The 21,845-nt window shown below is 43.8% G+C and overlaps 1 protein-coding gene across 1 annotated transcript in view; it reads left to right on the top strand.

Annotated features, from left to right (window-relative positions):
- The window catches only part of myo16 (myosin XVI), an 89,942-nt gene that overhangs the window by 46,568 nt on the left and 21,529 nt on the right, over positions 1 to 21,845 (top strand). Inside the window, exons 13-28 of the mRNA XM_076107069.1 lie at positions 222 to 287; positions 1,789 to 1,916; positions 3,487 to 3,592; positions 4,922 to 5,039; positions 5,600 to 5,747; positions 6,162 to 6,279; positions 7,837 to 7,954; positions 8,670 to 8,741; positions 9,119 to 9,260; positions 9,972 to 10,044; positions 12,975 to 13,127; positions 13,717 to 13,917; positions 14,201 to 14,276; positions 15,253 to 15,449; positions 15,876 to 15,956; positions 17,402 to 17,607. Of these exons, the coding sequence (XP_075963184.1) occupies positions 222 to 287; positions 1,789 to 1,916; positions 3,487 to 3,592; positions 4,922 to 5,039; positions 5,600 to 5,747; positions 6,162 to 6,279; positions 7,837 to 7,954; positions 8,670 to 8,741; positions 9,119 to 9,260; positions 9,972 to 10,044; positions 12,975 to 13,127; positions 13,717 to 13,917; positions 14,201 to 14,276; positions 15,253 to 15,449; positions 15,876 to 15,956; positions 17,402 to 17,607 (2,003 nt within the window). The remainder of the gene's footprint in view (positions 1 to 221; positions 288 to 1,788; positions 1,917 to 3,486; positions 3,593 to 4,921; positions 5,040 to 5,599; positions 5,748 to 6,161; positions 6,280 to 7,836; positions 7,955 to 8,669; positions 8,742 to 9,118; positions 9,261 to 9,971; positions 10,045 to 12,974; positions 13,128 to 13,716; positions 13,918 to 14,200; positions 14,277 to 15,252; positions 15,450 to 15,875; positions 15,957 to 17,401; positions 17,608 to 21,845) is intronic.

Genomic DNA, 21,845 nt, shown 5'->3' with positions numbered 1-21,845 from the left:
TTATGGTAATGGTGATTGTCGCTGCCATGAATTCTGATGTGAAAAGAAGACTGGGACAGCACTTTTATTTTCAGTTCAGTGTTACCTTCAGGAATTATAAACCAGCTTCAGCCTGTTTGCAGGTCAAAACGGTCAACCTCACACCCAAATAGTAATTGTCTTACAGTTAGATTCACGAGTAATAGAGCAGTCGGGTGCGTTTTCTTTCTTCTCTTTTGTAGACTTACATTGGACACATCCTCCTGCTGGTCAATCCAAACAAAGAGCTGCCCATCTACTCCACTTTGGTAAGCAGGTATTTTAAATTACCTCTATCTCACAAAGGCTTCCATTATATGCTGCGCTTTCTCTCTTCATATTTAATTTGCAGGTCTATGTACCACGACCCACGCTTTAAACATGTGGCTTTACATTTGAAAGGCAATGCGTTTCTTATGCAAAAGCATAATATAAAGGAGGCATGTTTGCCGTATAATAAGCAGGACGTGAACGGATGAAATGGACCTTGTGGTTGATAAATAATGCAGTCTTCCTGTCAATGATACACAGCACAAGGCTGACTCTGCATCAGCAAGGGAAGAGAAGTATCCAGTTTAGTATCCAGTTTAGCACACACACAAAGACGGACTTTATTATGCTACCTCACCGCTTTAAAGAATACATTTTTAAAAACACTATCTCTAGGGGTGAAAAGCAGCATTTGCAACAGCTAAAGGAGACTCTCAGTGAAGGACTGACAGTCTTTGATGTTTTTAAACAGCATTATAATTAGTTTGACGTCGTGATATCAATCAACAACAGAGTGCGTCACCTTCTTTATAGCAGTGGATAACTCATTTTGAAATAGCTGAATTAACGCCAGCTTAGCGCTTGCCCATGTGGACCCAGGAGGGGTTGGATGGAGGGGGAGACATCTTCTCCTGCCATGACAGAATGAAGCCAAGCCCCCTCTGGCTGTCCCGTTCCCGCCCGTGTCTGGATTCACTCCAGGCGTCCACACTCGACTGAGAGGATGTGTGGACGAGCAGGGAGGAGCCAGAGAAGGACATATGTCCCAACATGTGTGATCTGCTGGCCGTCTGTCACCCCCTCCGGTCTGGTGGTCCACCGCCCATCCGCCTTTCCTTTTCCACAGACACCAATGCAGTGCTGGCACACATCTTCTGGACTTGTTACAGAAAGAGGGTGTGACGGTACAGTCATATAACCGTTCAGTGTGACAGACAATGGAGGGTACCCTGTCTGTCTTTCTTAGGCATACATTGTGCAACATTTAAACTATAGTTGCTGTTATAGGTTTCAGTGCAAAAGTCAGGTTTGCACTTAATCACTTTAAATCAAGTGTTTTACAAGCATATATATTTTTGTAAAACTAAACCCAGAACAGAACCTCCTTTAAAAGAGTTTGAAGAGCAGGAGTAACATTCTCCAAACACCTCAGTGGATTACTGCCATGTCAACATTTTCCGGCCATAGTTGAGTCTAATTGTTCAAAGTGCTCATGCATATTTAAAAGTGTGGGTCTCCAGAGTGCAACTTTTTAAACCAACAGTTGTTCAGACAATCGCAGTATTCCGATAAGCTGAAATGGTATTTTATCTTTATTTATTTTAACCAGACAGCTGATGATTTGCTGGCTTCCTTATTTACTCGAACTCTATGCACGGAGAGGTTACACCCAGTGTGGTTTCACTTTATCCTCTGTGTTGCTCAGCCCATGCGTGTGTCCATGTTACATGAGGTTGTAATCCAATGTGTGGGCGGACTCTACCTGTCTTTCTCCCACAGGTGAGTCAGCTGTACATGAGCTCCACGGGTCGCCTGTGCTCCTCTCTGCCACCTCACATCTTCTCCTCAGCAGAGAGAGCTTACCACATGATGCTGCAGGAGAGACGCCCGCAGTGTTTCATTTTGAGGTACACGGGCCTCCCTCAACACACACACACACACAAACACACACACACTCATAAACACTGAACTCTCTGCCCCGGGATTATGAGACAAACATCTCAACAGAGCGAAATAACTGTGCAAATTTTAGTGACGTTCAGCCGGCCACCTGGTTGGTCCACACCCCTCACTGCCACACAGCTGTTAAACACTCCCTGAGGGATTAATAGCTCTCAGCCTGAGCTGAGCTGTGGACCTGTTCAATATCCACGCAGAGACGGAGGTTTGCTGGGAGCGTTGTAGCGTCTTGCTCTTCCTCCTCGGCTGGACGGAGGCAGCTCCCTGATTGCAATTAAATCCCGCGCTGCAGTGACATTCCCGCTGAGTGGTAACCAATCTGGCAGAGAGTTAATGTGCCCTGGCCACAGGCTATCCATCTCACTCACACGTGCTAGGACATTGTACAATGCATTGTCATGTACACACACACCTTTTCCCTTCATTCTTTCCCTGCTACACTTTATTCCTCCCTTTTCTTGTTTCTCTTTGATTTACACTTTCCTGTTCGTTCGCGATTCCTCTTTATTTCCTCACACACACACACACCTACACATTTACAGGCAATCGGAGGCCATCATCCCCCGAGGCCAGTGCTCTAACAAAATGCCCTTGAAATCTAATAAAAAGTGCTAAATGAAATAGGCAGAGGAAAGGGCTTTGGACTTTGCACTCAGCAGGGCTGTAAGGAGGAAATCTATGTAACACACATACATACACAGAGACAAACAGCGCGGCACAGCACACTGCGGTCATTAGTGAGGGCTTCTGACCTTCTGAAGCCATCTGCTTGGTGCTACTATGCCTGTCTCAACTCTCTGCATGTCGCTGAGTGTCAGAGCATGTACTGTAGAGGTACCTTATGTCAGATTTAATATCCACTCAACGCCATTAATTAATTAATTAGATTAAAAACAGGCGCCCACTGCCAGATAAGCTGTGGCTGTAACGGCGTGTGGAAGGTGGGGATCAATGGAGCAACGTTAGTTGAGTCAGACAGAAGGGAGAGATTGTGATTTTGATGGGTGGGGGTTCCTGAAGGGGTGATGTCAGGAGGTGGGGACATGGAACCGAGGTGACAGATGTGGGAAGCTCCCTGATGACGAATGCATTACGTATATTCTTCTGAGAATGGTAACACACACAGATGCTTGATTTTTGTACTGATATGTTTGCTTTTAATTTCATTCTTTTTGACTTGCCCATTATCCAGATGGAAGTCTCTATGTAGATGTTGCAGCACAAGGTAGAAAAGAGTGCAATTATAAGATCGAAATATCAAATGGCAATAAAGGCGCAAAGTGTTGCACGATGACTACCTACCCCGTCACTTATTGTGGAAGCATCTCTTAATGTCCAGCATGAACACAAGGATGATCACAGCAAGCAAAACCTGTCAATGTTCTATTGTTTTAAAACGGACTTGAGAAATGATGACCTTAAGACATGAAACATTGGAGACCACGACAACAAGTATAACAATAATAGCATCACTGAAGGACATTAAATCAGCATATTTTTTGTTTTCTGTCTCTCTAGTGGTGAAAGTGGTTCTGGGAAAACAGAGGCCTGTAAGCACATAGTGAGACACCTGACAGCCCGCTCCAGCCCCAAAGGCTTTGCACTGGAGCCCAGAATGAAACATGTAAGTCTGGTCCTGATACGCTTTCATTTTACACTTCAAACAGTCACCGGGTGTCCTGGAGGCTTAAATGACTAAAATATATGTAAACGCATTGTCCTGGGCATGAGTCTCGAATCCTTTGTTGCTCTTGTGTCTTTACTTTGAATTTGCAAAAATGCTAGAAAAATAACGTTATGGGAGACATCTTTTTCATTTCAAATTCAATTCTCTGCACAATCGGTCCTCATCGAGAAACTCATGACATTCGTGTGTTCTTCAAAGCGAGGCACTGACTGAATCGTACATCCTTTCACCCTGTGCGCAAGTCTTTACTGCGCTTATTGTTCCCTCTCGCATGTCATCTCTGATAAAGAATCAGATGGCACACATTGTAGTGAGACAGTGGGTCATAGCGGTGTGAATGTATCCTGCTGTTCTTCTTGTCTCTGTGCTGGAGGAGAGGATAGATGTATGTATTATTGGACACAGTAAGGGGCTTTACTGGTAGTCTTTTTCTTCTCTGCTCGATAGCTGTTCATTTGTCAAAGACAGCATCTGAGCATTCAGACCCTGTGTTTGATTTCATCATCAAGATTTCCATTAAGATGACTTTATCTCTTACCATACCGTTTCTTAAGAACAGAACCATTTGCAGCGGAGAGAATCATTTGGCCGTTATTCTGAGGGGGCAGTCCATTTGTCTTAAACTTTACAGCCTAATGAAGGAATATTGATTCAGAAAAATTATAGAGTACAATAGGATGCCAAATACCCATATCTGCTTCATGGCACATCTTCCAGTAGATCAAGAGAGGCTACAATCATATAAAAACATAAAATGACAAATTATTATTAATAATATTTTTTACAAGGCATTTAAGGTCGGAATTAAGGTCAGAGTTTAGTATCCTCCCTTGTCTTGTATATGAACAAGAAAGAAAGAACTTGCATCACTGCCTCTTCGTGTATTCCCCGTTGTGTAGATGTGGTTCGGATTGTGACATGTTCGTGGTGTTTAACACACGATGCACTGCTCTCCTCAGTCTATCAGTCGGGTAACAAAGCAGCGTGTAGCCAGAGATTGCAAGTGACGTGTTTCTGATGAAGTCATCGTTATGTAGTCGATATCTGGGTCAGCTCTCTCTCTGATCATCCTAGGACACACACAACACTTGGTTCCCGTGTAACGGGTGCATATTGACATCTTGTGGCGGGAAGTGGAATTTTTTGATTCAGGTGTTGAGATACTAGAGAGATACTTTGTGTAAAATAAAAAGGCAGACATACTCTGCAGTGAGGTTGTTCACACTCGCTGTTAACATTTTTCCTCTGGTTTAACAAAATATGCAGGTTAACTGCATTCTGGAGGCCTTCGGTCATGCAAAGACTCTGAGGAACAACAACTCAAGCCGCTTTATCAAGTTGTTGACCATCCAATACTGTGACAAGAGGAGGACACTGCTCAGAGGTAACACACATTTCTCTCAATGGAAACTGATTGATGGTATTGTTTGTATTTCCCATTAGAGACAAGAGTAGAATGAAATGCTGATAAGTGTCAAAACATTGTACTTAATTCTTCAAAATGTCTATATTCAGGTTTGATTTAGCTATACTTGACATAACATGTTTCCTTATATGATTCCATACATTTGTATTCTTTATTATTGAATTAAATCAAATATTTTTGCCAAAATAAGTGAGAAAATAATCATTGTTTTCAAAGTCTGGACCACTACTTTATGATAGTACAGAGATGATAACATAAACCATAATAGAGGCACAGAACTACTGTGTGATGACTTGCTATGGGATCAGGTGCTCAATAGTGAACACCAGCAGGGGGCAGTAAAGGCCCATGAGTCTGCTTCAATGTGTGCTCCTTCATTTAAAGTCATGTTTACCTTATTTTACCCCAGTTCATTTGACCAGTGAGCACCCACTGAATGTTCAGCACTACTACTATCATCTGATGAAATGTAATGTACACATGTGTTATTGAAGTATTAAACAAATCTGATGTTTAAGCCCGTGTGTACACCCACATGCTGGAGAAGTCTCGCCTGGTCCACCTGCCTCCTCACCAACACAGCTTCAACATCTTCTATTTGATGGCTGAAGGCCTGTCGCCTGAGGAGAACAGCGCACTTTACCTCAACAATGTCCTGGCTCATAGGTTAGTGTCTGTCAGCTGTCGTATCTATATTATATCCACTATTTAAATGTTTATATATCCACTGAATGTCACCAGTGTGATAACTACTGACCTGATTCGCTCTGATTTGGAGCCTGAGAGGTACGCTTGCCCCTCTTGCATCACACCAACCCATTGGTGATTTACAACCCTGTTTGCTATTTCTCCTCCCTTCCAAACGGAGCTCTCTGCATGACGGGAACTGTATGTAGCATTGCACAAAGCTACCTCATAAATCTTTTGGATCCTGTTCTCTGTCATCCACAGATATGCACACATGTTTGGAACCAATGCACCTGCACACTGACCATGGGACACACTTTGTCCTTTGTGAGCATTTTGTTTGAAATATATCAGTCCACATTGTCCAATGTTTATGTCCTTACTCTACTCCAGGTATCTCAGTGGAGGACTTCTAGGGGAGAACCCTCCAGTAGCTACATCCTCTGCCCAGAGCCGGGAAGGCCTCGCAGCAGTCAAACAAGCCCTGCGAGCCATGGGCTTTAACAAGCAGGTATCGATCGGCACTGCATACGGCTTCTGTTATTGTCCCTGTTTATTCAAAGGTTATCGACAGCGGGGATCGTTTAAAGTGTTGATGTTACAGACCCTGAAGTAGCCACGTATGAGGTCATCAATGACATTTCACCCCAGGTTTTGAGTCTGTAAGTTTGAGTCCAGGGGCTGGATCCTCCAAAGGAATGTGTCCCTAACCTCAAAGATAGCAGAACTACTGACCCATTCTGTGGGATTTTGTTTCGATTTGAAAAGTCAAATACTTCTAAATATATGAGCAGAATGTCATCCCAGTAATACCTGGTAAATACTGTCACGGTCAAAAGTAATTTTCAAGTCGAAGAGGATTGTCCATGCTCCATTAAACAATTGACCACTGCATAATGGATTGCGGGAGACTGAGTGATGCAAAGGACACAACGGTATATCCTCCCACTTCAGGCACAAGACGTATTTGAAATGAGGCGGTCATAATCTGTTTCTAACGACATATTCGGCCTAGATGTTTTGATCTCTTAGGATTGGGACTCATTTTCTATTTTCTATCTAAAGATCATATGAAGACATTGATTTAGGCCTGCTGAGTGCATGTAGTGTGCTACAGTGTGTGGTACAGCCCGTCCTGTGCACCACCAGCTGTGTTCCCAGCCCATTATCAGATTCTATTCTTAAATTCCCAGTCAGCATCTGTCAGCAGTGAGTGACCACCATCTCACCTTTTAATCCAGCAGCAGTCAATACACGCAGGGATGGCCTTAAGGACGGGGGGGATAGAGCGATAGATAGGCTTATATCAGAGGGCACTAGTGTCTACTGGATAAGAGAGAGTCCAAGGGACCAAAGAAGGAACGGGGGGTAAGACTGGAAGTGATAGACCACCCATTGGTCTCTGTCTAAGTCTAATCAGCGTAAGACTCCCAGTCCAGACCCCAAAGGTCAATCGTCATTAACGCTCCCTATCGCTCCTTTTCTCTCCCTTGTACCCTCGCTCCCTTTCTTCTCCCTTTCTAAGCAGGGGGAGTCTGTCTGTGTATAGAGTGTCAGACAGAGACTAATGCTTGTGTTTATCTCCCAGATATCAGCTCCAATATCCTGCCTTGAGAGAGTGCACACACAGACACACAAGCACACACCCTCAAACTCGAGCACCCCCCTCTCAGAGATTCAGAGCAGTGGCTAATGGGGTATTCCATTAAGCGTCCTCTACTCAAGGGCAGAGAGGAAGGGGGAGTGGGACGGAGTGAAAGAAGTGTGTGACTGAAGGGAGGAGGAGGGTTGATGCGTTGTTAAAAAGCCTTGGATTTTCTATTTTTGTGTTTCTTTATTTTTCAAGGCATTTGTAAACTTTAAGATAAATGTAGTATATCGCCAGTCCCAAGGCTGAATTTAGGATAATTTAGAACAACTTTCCTCAGCATTTCATGTAGTGCATGTTGGACTTAAGCAGTGGAAAAGGAGAAATTCCTGTTTTTGATTGTGTTTACTAATTTCGAACTTCTAGTAGTTCATATGTTTGCTCTCTAACTCCCCACTCTTTGCTCTCTCTCTCTGCCAGGAGGTTGACTCAGTGTTTATGCTGCTATCTGCTGTGCTCCATATTGGGGACCTACATTTTGCTGCGTTGACGGATGCCGACACAGCCTTCCCTTCTGACCTCCAGCTGCTTGAGAGAGGTCAGTGCCCTCCGTCACATGACCGGGGTCACATTTCCACCCTGTGTGGAGGTGGGGTGGGGCAGGAAGGAGGGGGTGCATCACACATCGTGTTTACCTCGTCGTCATCGCCCTTCCCTTTCTCTGTCTCTTGGAGTTCTGCTTGGCAGCTTGCCAGCACGAGCTAAAGGCCAGACAGTCACCTGCTTGGTAAGCCGCAGTTTCTGGTAAACAGTAACCACGGTGAGGAGAGATCCCTCTTAAACCCGCTATCGGTGTCTCTCTTTTTTTCCCTCTCTTTCTATCTCCCTCATTATGCAACCGCTACATTTGCTCCTGTGACCCCCGACCTTAGTGAGATGGTAAACAAATGACATCAGCGCCTGAGCGGGAAAGAGCCGGTCGTTGTCAGGGAGATGTGATGTCATCGGGTTGTTGTCACCTGTTTCTGCTGCTTGTTTATGGGTTCTGCTCAGAAATCCACTGGTGACTAACTGCTGCCAGCTCTACTGATCGATTAGGTTGGAATGATCTGAAGCGGGGCTCAGCTTGTTGCGCTGGCAGCGTGATGTTGTCATCAGAGTAGGGAAGAGCTGGAAGTCATCAGAGCTACCTTTCTGACCTATCCTCATTGTTTATGATTAATGCTGTTGTTTTGATGTTTTTCATCCAGTCATCTCGTCACTGTCAGTTATTCTGACGGCTTCTTTCTCTCTCGTCCTCTTCCTCTGCACAGTTGCTGGATTGTTGCAGGTGTGCTCCAATGACTTAAGCACCGCCCTCACCTCCAACGTCCAGTACTTCAAAGGTATCCACTCACCAGCCTTCGCCGTCACTTGGCCCTCCCTATTCCACATGCATAAGCAGTGACAGTCCGTCACTATGATTATCATCGGATTCATCTTTTATATTGATCTTTACGGCAAAGACATGTATGAGACTTGTACTGGAATAACCTCAGCACTGTTAAAGTTATAAATACTGTACATCTTTTAAATTCCAACTAGCAGCATGTCTTTAGTCGCAGGACGACTACATTTAAAACGCATTAATCAGTGTCGTCTTGCCGCAGAAAACAAAACATTGGGACATAAAACCAAAAATGAACCTTACAGATATTGTTCCATCACTGTGCTATCAACACGATCATCAAGGAATTGTGTTGCCATGTCCCTTTTGTGTCAGGTGACGTGATCACTAGGGGCCACACAGTGGAGATGTCAGAGCAGTACAGAGACCAGCTTGCGAAGGCCATCTATGGACGTCTCTTCAGCTATCTGGTCAACAGTACCAACGACTACCTACAGGGACAAGACGACAGCATTGGGTATAGCTGTGTGTGTGTGTGTGTGTTTGTGTGTCTGTGTTTATGCTCACAGGTTGCTTTTTTTTTCCCCCAGTGTTTACCGGCAAAATCATTTCTTTGAACGCCCAGGCTGTTGATAACAAACGGCTCCAATGTAAAGTGTCTGTAATCACACGAGCGCCGTCTCTCACTCAGGGCCTCTGGAGTGACAACACTGATTATTGTGACAGACACATAGTTTAGAGTGAAGGTTTGTAATAGTTTACATTGCATAGGCATGCACACTGAAATGAAAAATACTGAACAACAAGGTGGAGGACACACCCAAGGTTTCTGTGAAGGTCTTGCGAACAGCAACTTAAACACAGACACACACACACACACACGCACCCACACACACACACACACTTTTAGATCGAGGCCAATGGATCCTTGGTTGTGTTGATGTTGTGAGGTCTTATCACACGCTGTCGGATAACTGGTGTTCCATCTTCTGGAATGTGTTTGTGCTTTGCGTTGTTTACACACCAACTACACAACATAATTGATATGTCAACCACACTACTCACTACTGGCACACCCTCTTCAGATGTGTTATTGCACACACACACACAAACCAGATAATTCCTGTCAGAGTGACGCAAGCAAGCAAACAAGTCCTCACATTGATCCTGGAGTTTAAGTGGTCATACGTGTAATACATTTGCTCTCTTATCCGTTCATTTCTTCTAGTGATCCTGCCTTGGAAATTGGGATCTTGGACATCTTTGGGTTTGAAGAAGTTCAGAGGAATGGATTTGAGCAGGTGGGACAATGCCTACTTTTATTAGATTTCAGTCAGCCCCAAAGATATGCATCAATGTTGTGTCCCTCTTCCCCTCAAGCCAACACATTTATTCTCCAAATCAAGTTCTCCAAATGCATTCATGACATTCCCTGATTAACATCATTGGCTTAGAAGGCCGCCCTGAGCTAACGAAATCTCTTTGAATAGTGTGTGGTTTTGTAGTTTCAAACAGATCTTAATCAAATTGTGAAAATATTTGACGGTTATCTATTTTAGACATTTTGGTCTGTAATTGTAATGAATGAGATGAGGTCTGTGGCGTGATTTTCAGCTGTCCTTAAAATGAACTGAGGGCTGACACAAAGGCTCCTCTGTGTGTGAGATGTCAGGGTAATGAGCTGCTTCAATGTGTGTGTGTGTGAATCTTATTTTTACACATATGATTTAGTATATTTTTGGGGTCACGATGCAAATCATTGATTCTTTTTTAAGAACCAAATCTTGTTCCAATGAAGTTGGTCCCAACTGTTTTTCTGCAAAGAAAACAAAAACATTTGTCACATTTGGTGGCATTGTTCGCATCATTGGAAAAAAAAATAAAAAATACCAGCAACAACCAAAATTACAGAAATGATTTCATAGTAAAGAAATTCTTTGTCAAGTGTTGTGGTCATAAAGTAAGCTAATTTGCCTGTTATGTTTGATGATCAGCAGTCTGGCTGTAAATTCATGTTGTATTAGAGCTCAGTGCACAACAGTGGGAGCCTGAAAATAGCAAAAGAAAAAAAGCTCCTTTTTCTAAGAGAAGCTACACCAAGTAGTATATTTAGAGATAGAGAAGCAAACAGGACTCCATTTTTTGATTTCATTTATAAAGAATAGGAATCTCGTCTTTCTCTCTGTCCTTTACTTTACTTTACACAAATGGATGGGCGTGTCTGCAATGCTTGGTTGTTTTCGTTATGTCAGTGTGTGTGATTACATTGCATAGTATACAGAGTACAACATGTGCAGCTCACCTGTTCTGGGCTGTAAATCTGTCATGTGCTCATCAAGCACTCACTGTTAATAGACTAGAGGCCATTCTAAGACAAGCAGGCAAGTCTGTATATCACCACACACACACACACACACACACACAGAGTGTGTAGTGTGTTAGGTTGTTCATAAGGCACAAGAGGCTAAGTGCTTATTCCTTCTACTCAGAGCTTACGTTCTTTCCCTCAGGAACTCCCAATATCCTCCCAGTCTTTATTAAGGCCAGTGTGTGTTTGTCTTTGCTTACATGCATGTGTTGGTTTTCGTGTGTGTGTATGCGTGTGTCACTGAGATGTCAGTGGTCTTAGTCTTCCCTTGGATATTCTCTAAGCTAAGTGGAAGTGAGGTATTGCGTGGCCTATCCTCGGGTCTATCCTCGGGTCACGGAGAGTGCAAGTGCCAGAAGGGAAGAGAGGGGAGGAGGCTAACGAAAAACGGGAGAAACAAAGAGACACTATCTCTGGCAGGCGGTGGCATTGCCCACCTCTTTCTCCCAGACATCTTCTCCATTGTTGATGCTGATTTTTTATTTTTTTTTATATCAGCCTGTTCAAATCACACACATTACCCGCCACCCACACCAGAGGAAGCAGAGGAGAAACAAGGTCTGGAGAAACAAACTAGATGATCTCTTACAGTAGATGTGGCACTTCAGTGACAAACAAGCACTCACACTCTGAGATGTTTGTACACACACACGCAGACTCGTAACGGGCAGGCTCCACATGCGCAGCATGATCGGGGTCATTAGGGCTTGTTAATTAGAGCTGTGTTTGTCAGGGGTGTGTTGTACCTGCTCAGCACTTTGCTAATGAGCTAACTCAATCAACCGCCTGCTGGGACTAAGCCTTTAATGTACTAGACCAGCTTGAAGACAAAGAATAGACAAACACTGATGAAAGAAAACAGGACCACGGCCCCCGCGGCACAACACACCTCTAGATCAGCACTTCTCAATCAGCGTGCCGTGAGACAAAATGTGGATCATGTTGTGATTGTTCCGATTGAGACGCATGACAGTGCCCAAAGAGAGAAACTAAAGCCTGTTTATTTATTCTTGCACTTTCTTTCCCCCAAATATTAATTTGCTTCTGTGAAATCTCGTAAAGATACATTACCCCAAAGCTAAGGGCTGCAAGGCTTTACTTGAGCACTGAATACAACATGATTATTTTCACTTTCACTTTATTTGTGAGCCAGTCATTATTACCTACAAGATTCATGTTCTTATCACATGGCGGCATCGGTCTGGCATCTGTCGTCGTGTCAGGTGGTGTTAGACTACAAAGAAAAGATGCATCAGATCTCCGGTTGAAAACAGGGACAGGGGCTCACTGAGGTACAAGAATGACAAGTTCATTCCTAGACTACAACACTGTACGACATTTTTTATGTTCCACTTTGTGACACATTTGGGTTCAGGAGAAGTTTAAACGGGCCTGCTGCTGCAGACTACTGTCCTGTGTTGTTCCACTTCATATTCTGTGTTCCTTCTCTTTACATCAATGTGACAAGTCACACTTGAGTTTTCCCCCCCAGTGCTCCGCACGCACACCCCATATAAAACCTCATTTGATTGACTCCTGTGCTGTGATTGGTTGACTGCTGGGTTAGGAAGAGTTCATGTGTCCCAGCAGGAACACTGTCCATATCATAATGGAATGGAATAAAGGCCCTACATTGGGACACCCTTTAAACCGCTCTGGGGTCTGATGTACTTATATGAGTAGTCAGTTAATTTATGCCCCCGTTGACTTCCCTTTGGGTGCCACAGCAGGTTGTGTTCCAGATTGTATTTGTGCATTTATTTGCTTTAGAACTAGAACATACAGCTTTGTGTCTCTGAGGAGGGATTTCACACCATGCGCACTTGTTTACAGGTTGATGTGTGTGTTTTGTGTGCATTCCAGCTGTGCGTGAACATGACCAACGAGCGGCTGAGGCAGTACGTCTCCGAGGTGCTATTCCAGCAGGAGCAGTCTGAGTGTCTGCAGGAGGGCATCGCCATGGAGACCCCTCGCTCCCCCGGCAACCAGCCAGCTGTTCTGGACTTCTTTCTTCAGGTACTGGTACACCGAACTGGTTCAGACCGGTCTGGTCCAGTTTGGTGTCTCGTGATGTCATGCAACATTGCAAGCCCGCCCAGAGCTTTGACGAAAGCTCTTAAATCACATGGATCAAATTCACACTTTCATCGCTTTTTTTTTTTTTTTTTTTCTTCTGTTTTTCAAAGTTGGAAACGGTTTCAGCTCATTAATAGCTCTTTAATTCTTCTTCTTTTTTCTTTATTTAAGTTTAATTTAAAGGTATACATACAACACAAATGTGACCTACATAAAGGTTGTGTAAAAAATAAAACTCAAACTGGATTATTACTGGTAGGACTGGTGGTTAAGATGTTTACAATGTAATTGCAACTTGCCCTTTGTTCAACTTGTATTGCATGTTAACCTTTCACCCCATGTTTCCTGTCTGTCTACAATCTCTATCACTAATTGCCCCCAAAAACGTTATTTGAAATCAGAGGGATAGTTACACCCTGTAGGGGCCAATAAAAGTGTCGTAATGAAAGTAATTTATCACTCTTATCAATGGTTCTTTGTCAACATGACTGACATAAATAATTTGAGCTTCTGTTTGTTCATCCTCCAGAAGCCTCAGGGATTGCTGTGCGTGTTAGATGAGGAGAGCCAGAGCCTGCGGCCGGCAGAGCAGACCCTGTACAAGAGGCTGTCGACCCAGCTGGACTCCAATCCCACTCACGGTCTCTCTCTCACAACCAAGGATGGCAACGGAAACCCACCGCCCAAAGACCAGGGCCCAGCATTCACTGTCAGCCACTATGCCGGACAGGTCTGTCATATACATTACAGAAAAAGAGTTCAGACACACTGAATGTTGTGTCTAAACTCTATCTAACAATTACGTTTCCTTACAGATAAGAAATGAGTTGTGCATGTTTATGTAAACTTTATTTTTGAAAGAATTGCCTAGTGAGATTAGATTTATAGGCTACACCTGAAAAAATGTAACGGTAGTTTATGTGGAGGACGAGGTGGTAATTGTCCATAGTCAACATTTAGAAGAAAAACAATGCACTGTGTAAGTGAATGTATGATTTTGTTTTTTCCACCAGATTTCATATGATCTCACAGGATCACTCACAAGAAACAAGGACTCCCTTCCTCAGAACCTCCTGTTTACGATGAAGTGTAAGTGCCGAATAAATGACACGCGTATGACCACATTGTGGCGTCAGAGCAAACTTGATCACAAAGATGCACTCTTGTCTAAACTAACAGCACACAGAACCACTCTTTGTCTAAGTGTGGCTGTTTTTGTGTGTTTCATCCCATATGTGGCAGACAGCACCGTCTGTGTGTATGTTGTCTATAGAAGGTGCCAGATGTGGGGTGTTGTGCTTAGCAGGACACAGGCAGTCGTTGTGTGACTGCCAGGCTAGCCTCGCATCCAGCAGCCTAATTGCTATAATTTTCATGATGAGGCTAATCTTCTGAAGGCTAGCCCTTAACTCACACTTGGCTGTTGTCCCCCCATCTGACCGAGACGATGCGTCGCTGCCATTCAGCCGCACACATTAACATACGTACTACGTGGTTTCCTCTAACAGATGTCATCACCTTAAAGTTTAAGCCTTAAGCTAATCGGAGAGGCAAGGGGTCTATGTAAGTCTATATTCAGGTGGTGGCAGTGATTGCTTTAAATGAAAAGACAATTACCCTTGGAGCTGTGTGTAGTTAAATGAGTCTAGGACTCGTGTTTGTTTTTCTTGAGAGAGAGAGAGAGAGAGAGAGAGAGAGAGAGACGCCCACGTTCATGTTGTTTGGCTCACTGAATGAGCTCATTGTTGTTGTGGACCGCTCCACGTGTTGGTCCACCCCCTCTTGTTGCCTGACTGATTGTTTACATGAAGGCTAACTTTAAACCTCCTCCCCACACTTCTCCTCTTATTCTTCTCTCCCTCCTTGTTTACATCATTCCCACTGTTCCTCCCTCCTTTCTTCCTTCCTTCCCTTCTTTCTGTATATCATTCTGTCTTGTCCTTTTCTTTTTCTTCATTCCACCTTTCCTTACTCCCCTCCACCCCCTTGTTTCCACCAATGCTGTTGCTTCTTTTCATAATTTTTTTCCCCCTCTCTGTCTCTGTATGTGATTTATGCCCGGCAGCCAGTGAGAGTGTCTTACTGCAGCAGCTCTTCCAGTCCAAGCTGACTCAGACTGGTTCTCTGGTGCCAGCAGCCCATGGCCGTGCCGGGCTGAGGGGGCCTAAAGCTGCCCTGTTGCTCCACAAGAGGCCATCAGCCTCCCTCGTCACTGCCAACATTGTCCCCCAACAGTCCCGGAGGTGCTATGACCTTACCAAGGTACAGTACACCTTTCACAGAGTGCCGAGCGTTAAATGATGTTCAAGGCCTTGATTGATACTAGCTTTTGAAACTAGTAAATGGAATAAAGGAATTTATGAGCTAAACAAATGCGATCAGTGACAATCAGTCACAAGGTCTTTGTTCCAACAGGGCTACTCACTGCTGTGCCAATCAATGGACACACAGCAGTGGTCATTTTGAAAAAAAACAACAATCTAATCTAAGCTACTTCCAAACATGGTACCTCTGGAAATTGGATTTGTTTCAGATAGAAACTACACAAGCATGCAAACGCACGCACACACATTCATGTGATCACACACTTCTGATCTTTTTTTGATTCTTTATTCCTCAGTAGCTTCTTGAAATAAGATGCCGATCTATCTTGTATGTTTTTCTCTCATTATCTCTGTCTGTGGCCAGATCTTGAAGAAGAAAGGCTCGAGCTCCTTCCTCCAAAGGCTAGAGCGCTGTGGGCCCATCACAGTGGCTGTCCAGCTGAGGGTAAGAACCACTCGACACACATTTGTACTTTTGGACAGGATCAGGCCTAATTCTAGGTCTCTGAGTAATAAACCATGATGTTTGGCGCTTTCCCCCATAATAGCCATTAAGGAGCATGTTGACTAATTGGTTAGCACTTGTGAAGTTTGAATGTTCTCTGCATGGGTTTTCTCCCACACTAGTTTCCTCCCACAGTGAAAATGCATGCAGGTCAGGATTGGACTCTTAAATTGTTCATAGATGTGAATGTGTTCGTCAGTCCGAATAGCCCTGTAATAGCCTAGCGTCCAGCTGACAGTGCCTCTTGCCCAATGCATGGATTTTGGAGTTCATTGAAGTCTCTCAGTCCTTCTGCAAAATAGTAAATAAATATGTACAAAAAATGAATCTTGACAAGCATGTGTTTGTCATTATCTTAACAAGCATGTGTTGCAGTACATATACAACCCTCAACTGTCTGAGAAAAGTCAATATACAAATTGAATTTGTCTTTATTTTACTGAATAGCTGTTCCTTACATCGAGTACCTACAAGCATCCAGCTCAGATCTCAAATGAGTTGAAAGATTTGTTAATGAAACTTGAGGTTTTGTGTGAATTGAGTGCTGATCTCAAAAAACCGCTGCAGGGTACTGTGATTTCCTAACTATATAAAGCAACAATAATATTCAGTCAGAGGAAAGTAGCTCAGTGTCTGCTGGTGACGCAGAAGGGGCTGAAATGTGGCTCAGAGAAGCAGTACCTTTTGGCTTGAATGAAGCCAGTGTGTTGCACAATCAGAGTTGTGGGCTGGTGGTGGACGGGTCCCTCAGGGAAGGAGAGAGTGGGCTGAAGAATGATGCTGTACCAGGCCAAGCATGAAGCCCTCCACATGAATGAATGAACAATGAACAACTACCACTGTGTGCCGTGCGCATGCATTTGTGTGTATGCATGCGCGTGTTCGGAGGGAAGGCAGCAATGTAAATGCTGGTTGTGACTTTCAGACATGAGGGAGGGGTGAGGTGTTGATTGATCATTGTACCTAAGAGTATGCAGAGCACAGACTGACGTCAGTTTGCAGCAGTAATACAGATGTGAGCGTTTGCGTGGATGTGTGGGTAAATGTGTGTGTCTGTGTGACCTTGGATGCAGCATCTGTGAATTCAGGGCTTGAAGAAAAAAAACTCACACACACACACACACACCCTTCGAAAGAGCTCTTTGTGTTTCTGCTTCCTCCGGAGGCAAAACACCCCCCAAAAAAAATAAATTGGACCGCTTTATCTCAAACACTACGTGATCTCACTCCAGTCAGTGCGTCTTGCAAATCAAGTTACAACATCAAAAGCAAGAAGCCCCAGAGCCCTTCCTTTGTTGTTAATCAAAGCACTACATATTGCTCATTCTGTTATGATTGTAAGATGACGAATTCAACTGCATCTCCTCTCTTTTTCCCTCTTTCAGAACTCGCTGTCAGAAGTGATCAGTAAGCTGCAGGCTTGCACACCTCACTTTGTGGAGTGTGTCCGCCCCAACGCCAGTGGTCAGCCAGACAGTTTTGACAGCATCCATGTGTCTACCCAGCTGCAGTACATCGGGGTTCTCGAGATGGTGCGCATGATCCGTTATGGATACCCTGTCCGCCTGTCCTTCCCGGGCTTCCTCAGCAGGTCGGTGTCGGAGCATGTTGCCTAATTAAGAGTGCAGTAACCGTATTGCTCCGTTTGCCGATTCATTCCCTTCACAGCCTCCTCTTCTCGTTCAGCTTCGTCTATAAGGGACGGGTCTTAAAGATGACGGATTCCTCTGCTGCCTCTCACTGATCTCAGTGGTGCGGATACATTACCCTCCCAGCAGGTCACCGTGATCTCTGTCAGTTTATATGTGACTGGGCGAGCAGGTCAAAGCAAGCCGAAAGCTTGGCAGCGTATTCCTCCTCTACATCTGCAAATAAGCGCAAGGGCATATACTGGACAGGATCATGCGCTCACATGCAGATGGTCACATTAGCATTTACAAGTCACAGCAACCCTTGCTGTTAGAAGGACGACATGACCTTTAATGGCTTTTTTAGAGTCTATGGCAGCTGATGACTGCCACTATCACATTTCCCATGTCAGCCCGACACACGCACATTAACCAGCCAGTTGTGTGTAAGGTCTCCGTGCCCCTACACTTGAATGTCCGTCATTATTTCTCCCCATCACCTCTTTTCATAACTCTTTCACCATGTTCACGGCTTTGCTGCAAAGTGGTAGATCTCTCTTCCCCACTTAAACTGCTCCACCAATCCATCTCACTACCCTTTTTTTTCTTTCTGCATGTCCCTAATAGAATCTGTTGCTTTTCATTGTCGTCTAGCTCTGTGAAGTCTGGGATTAACAAATCAACTTCCACTCTAGTACAGACCGTCTCCCAGCCTGTCTCTCACTCTTTTTGATTATAAAGGGATCAGAATGAACATTCCTGCCAGATAATAGGAGAGGACAAAGCCGGTCACATGACTCCCCCCCCCCCCCCCCAAAAAAAAATACACTGCTGTATATGTCATCACATCATTCCACACACACACATACACCTTGACACACACGTGTGTCCCACACGTCCTAAAAGATGATTGATGAATCAAGATTACTGTCTTAACCTTAAATACATCAAAGGCGTTGAAGCATTTTACTACTTAAGAAAAGTTTCTGGTCACATTCCTCATCTTGAATTCATAATAAAAGAAAGATTAGGCACTGTAGAGTATTGTGCAAAATCTGAATAAGAAACTAATGTATTGCCATGGAGGTTTTCACATACAGAGGAATTTGTCCTGGTATTTTGGTGCATAACAGTCAAAATAAACAAACTGCAAGAGTAAAGAATCAAAATATAGAATAGAAATTTACAATTAAGATTCTTTAAAATGTGTTAAAATAAATAGAGCTACACCGTGGTTGAACAAAGACAATGAATTGTGCAAAATATACAAAAAAATGTGCAATTGTTCACAGCATGAAGAATATGTGAGAAAATGATGACCCATGAGGCGTTGTTGAAGTGTGCTGCATTCATTGTCTGACAGTTAATATTATCTGGTCTAACAGACGTCAAGTGAAATAGATCATTGAAAGTCATACATAATATATTTCCATAAGAGAAAACCTGAACAGGGAATAGAATCTGGAGAACCACGTCAAATGGTGAAGTGAATCCAATATAGAATGCAGTGTTGTCCGTCTGTAAGCATCTGCCAGCCTCTTTGTGTTTCTGATGGATATACCATGGAGAGCCAACACTCCCGTTGTTCAAGATGTAATTGAAAGATTCCTGGTGAGGGTTTTTTGAAAGCTGTTTGTTAAGCTGTGTGCGTGTCATATAAATGTAGGCAGCAATGGGTATGACCAGCAGATAACTGAGCATCCAGCTTTTCGCCAGAAACTAACTAACTAACCAATGCTGGGCTGGGTATAAAGCACACAACTTTTGTTGTACGTTTGCATTGTAAAGGTAAGGTTGTTTGTTTGCTTCTAATGTGGATAGAGCTTATTATCGGTGGAAGTGCAGGGAGACAGGACCGCTCCAGTACCTGCATCTGACATATCCACTTCCAAGATAAGTGGTTGAGAGTGGTCTGGATGAGTTTTAACCCAAACAAAGGTGTAGCATTGCTGCAAAGGCAGGAGGCTGATATGAAACTCACACTTATCAGGTTTGGTAAACATAGTATTTTGAATTTCCATCAGAGCTGTTCAAGATCTGAAGCCAACAGAAGGCAACAGTTCAGGGATATTATATATATATATCCTTGAACTGGAATTTTTCCACAGAAAGGAGAACCTTGCTCCAGCTGGTGAAGTGGATGGATGCATAGACCTCTTTGAGCCTCTTTGATGTATATCTCTAAGGCAGCTGAGAGTCTCTGGAGTGGAGAGGGAGCAGAGATGACCCAGAGATGAACAAACACCAGGGAGGAGATCTGTTGTCGATCAGGCAGAGTGATGGTAGGGTGGGTTCCAAACACTTCCTGCAGGTTGTTACAGTCAGATGTAACGTTAAACAGGTTGACAGAGTGTGATTGAGCAACGAACGCACCATTAATGGTCTCGGGTTTATACTTGAGGCCGGTTAGTTGACACACAGGCCTCCTCCGTTCCTCCATTTTACAAGCTGTCCAGTCAATGTGCGGATTGTGCAGAGCGAGTTTTCGTCAAGATTCCATGAAAGCTGAAAACTGGTGCATCTGATTCACTTGGGCGATCTTAGTGGACAGCATCAAATCGGGTACAGGGGAGGTAAACAAGAGAACTCAACTTTACTGGCAGGTCTGATCTTTTGCTTGATGCTTAGTACACTTAGCTTGATAGTCAGTGAAGACAGTATCCCTCCTATAGCCAGCAAACTGTACGTGCTCCTGCCTTGACAACTAGACCATTCCAATCTCCGTATGCTCTTCAACATCCAAGAGATTACTGGAGAAGGGAAGCAGAACAGCATCTAAAGACAGAGTAGTGGATTCAACTGTCAGGGAGTCCATCGTCAACATTTATGGGCAAATAGTCCAACTCTTCGACCACCAACAGCAACGTTTGGTGGCTTTGACGAACCCTTTTGACTTGCAGACGCAGGATTGGTAATCTGTTGGTTGAGCGACATCTATGAGAATCGGCAAACCAAATGTAGAACGCAGTATATACAGTATTGCCATGTGAACAGACAATGATAATGACCAAATCTGAATCAAGGCAATTAGGCCAGTAATATTAGGCCTGTAGTATAGACTGACCACTCAAGATGAACGAAGGAGAAGAAAATTCAGCTTTGAGAGTTGTAGAAGTACCACATGTATGTTTAACCAGAAAGCAGTACATTTGTTTAATGTTTAAGATGCACAAAATTACATCATTCTGGGCAGGTTACTCGAAAAATCCACCTTTTGGTAAAACGGCAAACAAGCCGAATCCTCAAAATATTTAAGTAACACGTTCCTGGGATTAGAAACTGAATTTCAAATTGTAATCCTACTGTCACTGAAAGAGTAATCGCTGTTCTACCTAATTCAGCACTTTGTTACTGCCCAGCACTGGTTTGTGTGCATTGCGTACAAGTGTTTTGTGTTCATACAAATGGACCGTTTGAGTGTGCCTTTGTCTGACGTGTGTCCCCGTTCTGCTGTTTATACATTAATGCCATGCTTAATTTGAGTGGCTGCCACTCACAAAGACACCAGTCAGCTGAGCCCAAGTGCCATTCATATCTCTGAGTTCAACGCAGACATGGCCAATGAATGAACACAGCCTCGGCCAAGGAGGGAGCTGCTGCTGAGTGTGGGCGGACTTCACTGCTGTCTTCACAGAGCTCTTTCTCACTCAATTTCTTATCATTTCCTCACAAGCTCCCTCTTCTGAACCGCCATTTACTTTTTTTTTTTCTTTCATCTTCCCCGGCCCATACTTTTTATTTTGCTTCTTTCATCCTTTCAGTCTTTATCTTTCCTTCTTTTCTCCGCCCTTTTTCTCTCATGTGCGCACACACTATTGCAGTCTTGTCCTGTTTCTTATTTATCTCCATTTGTCACTCTTTCAAAAAGAGGCCGTGGCCCTTGACTAATCAAACTGACAGGACATTAACTCAACCGTTAATCTTGAGGTTGCCATATTCTCGTGAACACAAACACACCAATGTGTACACACAAACACACACTTGCCCACTGGAACCATGCAGGCCAGTTCACTAAGTCATAGTGGCCGCCTGAAGCAAATTGCATTATTGTTCTGGTAACCAGAGTGATTTATGGGGGAATCTATTTTACTGCTGCTTTTATTTGTCTTTTATGATACACTGTGTTTTGTGGCGGGATTTATTTTGTGTCAATGTGTAAGGTCAAATACTACCACTTGAACCTTGTGTCTTTCCTAAGATC

This window comes from Anarhichas minor, unplaced genomic scaffold (genome assembly GCF_050575085.1).
Source record: "Anarhichas minor isolate MPS153535 unplaced genomic scaffold, ASM5057508v1 ptg000004l, whole genome shotgun sequence".
Classification (NCBI taxonomy): domain Eukaryota; kingdom Metazoa; phylum Chordata; class Actinopteri; order Perciformes; family Anarhichadidae; genus Anarhichas; species Anarhichas minor.
Note: the sequence above shows the minus strand (reverse complement) of the source record. Positions and strands in the feature narration are given on the sequence as shown.